Raw genomic sequence first — 7,567 nt, 5'->3', positions numbered from 1 at the left:
AAGTCAACAGTTTAAACATATTAAAATGAGTTGTGCAACCATCACTACAATCAGTTTTAGAATATTTTTTCATTCTTTTTTTAAAAATCATTTTATTGGGGCTCATACAGTTCATCACAATCCATACATACATCAATTGTGTAAAGCACACTTACACATTCGCCACCCTCATCATTCTCAAAATTCGCTTACCGCTTGGGTTCCTGAAATTAGCTCCTCATTTTCCTTTCCCCCTCCCGCTCCCTCCCCACTCCCCCTCCCTCATGAACCCTTAATAATTTATAAATTATTATTATATCTTATTATTTTCTTCTTTCTTAGACTCATTATTATTAGCTCCCATTTTCCCCTAAACTCCGATGCCATATCCCCAAGAAACTATTAATCCAGTTATTATCGCGATGGATTTACCTATCCTAGATCCCATACAAAGAAAACCATACACAACCAAACATTTATCAAACGCAAAACAAAATAGCAAAGAAAGACTCAATTGAAAAGAAAGCAGAAAATAATACAAATGGGAACCAAATTTAAATGTGTCAAAAGGGAGAACAAGTGATAAGGTGTTAAATTGTAGCTTAATTGCATCTACATTTGTCACTTTCCAATGCACTTTATCTGATAGCAAGGCGATTCACATCCTTGTGAACGGTGCGGAAATTCGCCAGAGGATTAATTCATGTGGGGATCCTGAAAATGAATCTTGGGCTTGTATTGTCACCCATAGATTTCTGCAAAGTAGGTGCTCAGAATTTAAACTCTAATACCGTTCCCACTTCTCATCTTGGATTTTATTACCATATATACTCATGTATAAACCAAATTTTTCAGCACATTTTTTAATGCCGTTTTTGTGGTAACATTAGGTGCTTCAGCTGATATTCGAATCGGCTTATAGTTAAGTCTATACATTATTTACCATCCTTGGCTAACACAGGCTTGTGTGCTCCTTCTGCTTGGACTTCGTTGAAAACCTCACTTAGACGGCTGCTTGAAGACAAACCCGTAAGACCCCAGATGCTATTCTTTCTGATAGACAGGCCCCATCTGAGTGCTTCACCACCCGAGCAATGAACAAGGTGCTTCACTGAGTGCTTCACTTACCAGCAATGAACAAGGTGGACATTCCTGCCAATTAACATGAAAGGGCTGAGACTGGCATACCCAAGTGTTAAGAATATTTTTATATTAAATATTGTGAGCTCGTTGGTCAAGAAGGAGCCTATGTAGAAGGAGAAAATGAAATCTGCCCAATAAAAGAAAAGGAAACAGGCCATGAGAAGGAGAATACTTTGTGTAGCTCTGATCTCTGGGCTGGTGGTTTTCTTTTTTTTGTGAACCTGGAACTCCGTAGGTAGAGGACACACTTGTGATGGACATACAAGTGAGAAGCCATGCAACCACTGTTCCAACCCATCAGGCCCTGAAACATGAGATCCCTCACAGCCATGAGAGTAAGGAAGAGCCACCGGACTATTGGCTCGGCTGGCTGCATATAGCAATATTTAACATAATATGTCACTGCAGATCTGTTCATGCTGTTGACTGATGTGATGTAGTACAGCAAGTTAGAGCCTATCAGGATATTAAAGACCCAGAAGCAGAGGAGACAGTGCAAAAGTTGCCGTGCAGTCTGAGGTTTGAACTTGGTCCATGTGGTGGCCTTGGAACTGATGGTGGTGGCCTGGACCACACTGAGGAGACAGGTGGTACAGATCGAAAGACCTCGTGCCACCCTCTCAAGGTAAATCACCGCTTTACAACCAACATTACTTAGGAAGTTACTTAAGTGAAAAGCCGATATTACATCAGAAACGCCTTTAGCACAAAGGCTCATTGCGTTAGTGAAAGCCAGATGCATGAGAATAAGGTCTATGTTTCGTTTCTCAGGACCTCGAACAAACATATACACGTGTCCTACAAACATCAGGACGTTCCCTCCAATTCCAGGTCCAATGAGCGAAAGAGAGAGAATTCCTTGGATGAAGTCACTCCAAACCATCCTGTTCCTTTATGAACAGAAACAGGAAAAAACTTTTTGAGAAACACAAAAAAACAAGAATGTCACATTTCAGTCTCTGGCTTCTTTCTGGTTTACCAAAGTAAGCAGAACTTCAAGAACACTAAATGATACAATTCTTCATGGTCATTTATTTAATCTCTGGGACTTCTTGGTGTGTTCTATTAGTTTTTGATGACTTGATATGACTCTAAAATCTTTACATGCAGCCCATTCCACATCTACAGCATACAAAGATGTTATAACATGTTCCCTGAAAATCTTGCTTTCTTTCTATGGTTTCTAATACATAATCAATTCCTACTCTGCAATGTTAATCATAATTTGATGCCTCCCTCTCTTCAAACATCAAACTAGTTCTCCACGGTCATGGCTATATCATGGAAGATGCCCTGCCAACCTCCCGCTAAGAGCTTTTGTCTAGAAACAGTTCACAGTTAACACACACACACACACACACACACACACACAAAACACCTCTGGAAAACCTTGCTGGTGTAAATGTCTTGTGAGTTTTATCTATTTGAAGGTGCCACATCTTAGCATTTTCTCAATCAGAAACGCTACTCTGATATCTCAAAATTCTGATTGGCACAGTTTTTTTTCTCACTCATCACTCCTCAAGGTTTTACCCAATCCATTTGTGTCAGACTTAGATTTCAAAACAGAAACTTGTTTATTTGAATTCACATCTTACACACTTTACATTCATCCAACCACGTTTATCTGTGAAAAGCTGACATCTTTGGCTCCTTCTAATACTGATGGTGAGTTATTAAAGTACATTCAACTCCCCAAACAAAGAAAACCTACCCAGTTTTCTCACCCACAGCTCAGACTTCTTTTGAACAACAACAACAACAACAACAACAACAACAACAACAAAATTCCACTGATCTCACGACTATGTTGCTTATTTCTCTCTTTTCTTCCTCTAAACCACTGTGTGAGATACTTCAGAGACTCACACTTCCTATGTGAGATTTAAGTACCTGGCTCTATGCCTGTGAAATATTGCTCAACATAAGGTTTATAAATAAGTAATCAAGCGAGGGATGAGATTGTGTTAGTAAAGTGCACATTGGTGAAAGAGATCGTGTTATGGGCCAATTAGGAGGGGTATTCGAGGAAATGCCTTCCCCCTATGAATGTCACGGTTGCATGATCCAGAACTTCACTCTCACCTCAAAGACATAGAAAGATTTGAACTCCAAGGCCACCCTTAATGTGAAAAGCTCCAGTGAAGTCACATGAACTGTCTTTCAAGGCACATAAACGGACAAATGTATACATACTTTGCCCTTATGTCTGACCAAGTGGCTGTTATTTTACAGATGCAGCATTCTGAGACACCAGTCCTCGTTTCTAAAATGAGAATTCGCGTGGCTGTACTGGAGCTCTGAATCATGGTTTCTTCAGTGTATGCAGAAGACGATGACCAATGGACTGTGCGGGAGATGCACACACTTAGAGCTCCCCGGTGGTGGGAGTTGAAGAATGGTTAAAACCTGACCAAATCCATTGCCTCTGAGTCGATTTCAACTCATAGAAACTCATAAACCAGCCCTAAACTCACTGCCATCAAATGGATCCCCAGGAAGAACAGCCGCTGTGAGTTTTGGAGACTACAGTGAACCCTCGCCACTTCGCGCTTCGACTTCCGCGGCTTCACTCTATCGCGGTTTTTGCGTGACAGCGCCATTGGTTGGCTCATACTGGCTCATACTGGCTCATACTGTACACGCTTGATGCCATAAATAATATAATGAATAATAAATGATAATTGTAACGTCCAAAATGTTTTACTGTATTTTCCCTTTTTCGTTTAATAAATTGGGTAACACGAGTGTAATGGTGACTAAAGGGGTTTTTTCATGTCCTCTATGCTCTAACTACGAAAATATTTGATTTACAAATAAGGAATCCTACTTCGCGGAATTTCATTTATCACGGTAGGGTCTAGAACCGATTAACCGCGATAAACGAGGGTTCACTGTATAGCTACGGGAGTAGAAAAGCTCTTTTTTACTCCCCTCTGGCAGAGGGCCGTGATACTGCTAACCTCGCAATTAGCATCCCAAAACAAAAGCCACTACCCTGTTTCCCAAAAGTAAGACATCCCCCGAAAATAAGACCTACTTACAGTTTCTCTCTCGCTGAAATATAAGGCATTCCCCTGAAAATAAGACCCCCCCGAAAATAAGCCCCTCCCGAAGCTACCATAACTCTGGACTCTGGACTGTAGAGGCAGGCACCACTGCACAGCTCACCGTTGGCCACAGCACAGCCGGAGAAGCCAGGAAGTATGAGGTCTCTTTTAATAAAACAAGAAACAATAAATGTGTACTATATTATTCTTCATGGAAAAATAAGACATCCCCTGAAAATAAGACCCAGCGCATCTTTGGGAGCAAAAATTAATATGTCTTATTTTGGGGGAAACAGGGTATATTTACTAGAAACCTCTTTTAAGGCATTTACTCCCAGTGGAGAAGGAGAAACGAGGTAATTGCTGCAAATCAAACACGTTAGGGTTTCTGTGTTGTGTGATAGGGTGTTTCTGCCTACGGGCCAGCATAACAAACTCAGCACTTAATGCCATCGGGTCTATTCCAACTCATAGCGACCTATCTCTGTTTCTTAGGTGCTGGATCGAAGGCCCTCTCTTTAGGAAATAGGACAGAGAACCATCCATCCTTCAGCCCTATCCCATGACAAGGACGTGGAGCTCAGAGCACACATAGCTCATCTCCAATAATGACTCCCCGCACTGCTCTGCTCTGCTCTAATGTCTACTCTCTTGGAAACGGAAAAACCTTCAGTTAGGTTATGCCCTCCCAGGGGAGTAATCCAAGAATGTAAAACCTGATCTGTCCAAGACATCTGTCCAAGAGGATTCACGGACAAGCACATGCTGTCTCCTGAGACCTCAACCAGAACTTCAAGTGTGAGCCCCTGTGACATGTGGCCGTGCCACCGGGCTCTACAGTAACTAAATCACCAGCGGCAGTACAGGGAACTATATTAGAGCTTATGTTCTAAGCACTTGGTTGTTGGAAGTCTAGTTGTACAGTGGGAGTGCGCTCCAATTCACGTCTTAACATAAAATCAGCCTCCATGGAGTTCTCTTTTATCATTAGCTAGGCAATGTTAAAAGCTTTGCCCCTATGCAGAGTGAGTTTGAAAGTGGATTACTATGCAGCCTTTGAGAGGGAAGGGAGGTACGATCTCCCTCTCAGAATCTTAAAAAAAAAAATCATTTTATTGGGGGCTCTTATGGTTCATCACAATCCATATATACATCCATTGTGTCGAGCACATTTGTACATTTGTTGACATGATCATTTCAAGACATTTTCTTTCTACTTGAGCCCTTGGTATCAGCTCCTCATTTCTCCCCCTCCATTCTCCACCCTCCTCCCCTCCCTCATGAACCATTGATAATTTATAATTATTTTTTCATACCTTACACTGACCGATGTCTCCCTTCACCCACTTTTCTGCTGTCCTGAGAGCGGGTTATATATAGATCATTGTCATTGGTTCCCCCTATCTCCCCCCCACCTTCCCCTTCCCCTCCTGGTATCGCCACTCTCATTATTGGTCCTGCCCTCTCAGAAAGTTGACTGAAAATTGGGGTCCTAGAACCTCTTGGTTATGATTCATGCTCCTACCATGATGAACATGGGGACCTAGCATCAACCGTGTAAATTTTTCTAACCTGTGATAGTGTACATATCCCAATCATGGTCCATTTCTCCCCTCTGTAGCCTACCTATGACTGTAATGAATTGATCAGCCATCAATCAGGATATTGTGATGAATTTAAAGTTTTCCTACCATTCTATAATTAGCATCATAGTCAGGTGTCATTTGTACTTTGTTCTGGGTGTGACTTAGTAACTGGGTCTCTGTAAATATATATTTGAATTTGGGACTTTGTTTCCACTAGATAACAGCTAAGTGTTAAGTGGAAACAGGCCCATTGTACTAAAGAAACAGAAAAGATAAATACATTAATCCCGTGTTTAAATGGTGATTAGAAGTTATTATACACACACACACACACACACACACACACACACACACATATTATTCTGGTTCATGCATGTCCATGTGGTGTTATGCTTACTTAAAATCTAGGATATAAATATATACATTAGAAGTTATCATATAGATGAGGGGGTACCCCCCCAAAATCATAAAAAGCTCCATTCAATGGAGCCTTTGTAGTACACATTTTTCCCAGTAGGCTAGCATTGAGCAACTCACTCTGAGTTTGTGCACCCAGTGGCATCACCTGGAAAGGTTCTTTCCGGTCACAGTGAATTTTTTTGGTAAAAGCAGTTTCAATTGAACCTCATTTTTTGTGATGGTGGATTTAAGACAACAGATTGTGGCTGTGAAATTTTGTTTCTTGCTCAGAAAAAGTGCCACAGAAATGGTTGTGATGCTTAACACAGCTTACAAGGACAGTGCTATGGGAAAAACTCAAGGGTAAGAGTGGTTTTCTTGTTTCAAAAAAGGTGAAATGTTGATTGATGACAAACCTCATTCTGGACATCCGTCAACTTCCTGAACGGACAAAAATATAACAAAAATTGTGTACTTGTGCTTGAAGACCAATGACTGAGGAATTGGTAAGTTATCTGGACTATCTTGGAGCTCAGTTCAGCAAATTTTAACAGAAGACTTGGAAATGAGAAGGGTCACTGTGAAATTTGTATCTCAGGTTCTGACTGGCCAGAAAAAAGAGCGTTGAGTGAAAACATGCTGCGCTCTGAAAGAACAACGCTGAAGAGACACAGACTTTTCCCCCCAACGTCATTACTGGTGATGAGACATGGTGCTATTCCTACAACCCCGGATGCACACATCAATCAAGATGGTAGAAGACCCTATCATCACCTGGCCCCTCAAAAGCTTGTTAAGTGAAATGAAAAATCAAGTCAAAGCTCATTTGTTTGTTTGTTTTTATGTGAATGGGATAGTGCATTTGGAGTTCATTCCACCAGGTCAGACTATTAATCAAGCTTTCTATTTAGAGGTTCTAAAAAGATGGCGTGACAGTGTGTGACAAAAAAGGCCTGATTATGTGGCAGCTGGGGGACTGGTTTTGCCACCATGACAATGCACCTGCTCACACAGCCTTCTTAATGAGCTAATTTTTGGTAAAAAACAGCATGCTTCTCTTACCCCATGCACCTTACTCACCCGACCTGGCTCTGTGCGACTTATTTTTGTTTCCAAGAATGCAGAGGGACATGAAAGGACAGTGATCTGATGGCACAGAAGATGTGAAGCAAAAAAACGAGGGCGGTGTTGTCAACCATCCAAATAGATGAGTTCGAAAAATGGTTCCAAGAAAGGAATTGCAGATTGACAAATGTATTAAATGTAATGGAGAGTACTTTGAAGATGATATGATTGTTTTGAAAAAAAAAATTAAATACATGGCTTTGAAGAAAACAAATATCCATTTTTGGGGGGCACTCCATGTGTGTGTGTGTGTGTGTGTGTGTGTGTCCTGGATTTTAAGCCAGT

General features: G+C 41.1%; 1 protein-coding gene across 1 annotated transcript; it reads right to left on the bottom strand.

Moving 5' to 3' along the window:
* Nucleotides 1–1,103: 1,103 nt before the first annotated feature.
* Nucleotides 1,104–2,005, bottom strand: LOC101660492 (putative vomeronasal receptor-like protein 4). Its single transcript, XM_030887174.1, is given in 2 exon segments — nt 1,104–1,334; nt 1,337–2,005. Coding segments are annotated over 2 exon segments (900 nt in total).
* Nucleotides 2,006–7,567: the final 5,562 nt, after the last annotated feature.

Source organism: Echinops telfairi, unplaced genomic scaffold, assembly GCF_000313985.2.
Source record: "Echinops telfairi isolate 266 unplaced genomic scaffold, ASM31398v2 ScPeMD7_5868;HRSCAF=6743_0, whole genome shotgun sequence".
NCBI lineage: Eukaryota > Metazoa > Chordata > Mammalia > Afrosoricida > Tenrecidae > Echinops > Echinops telfairi.
Note: the sequence above shows the minus strand (reverse complement) of the source record. Positions and strands in the feature narration are given on the sequence as shown.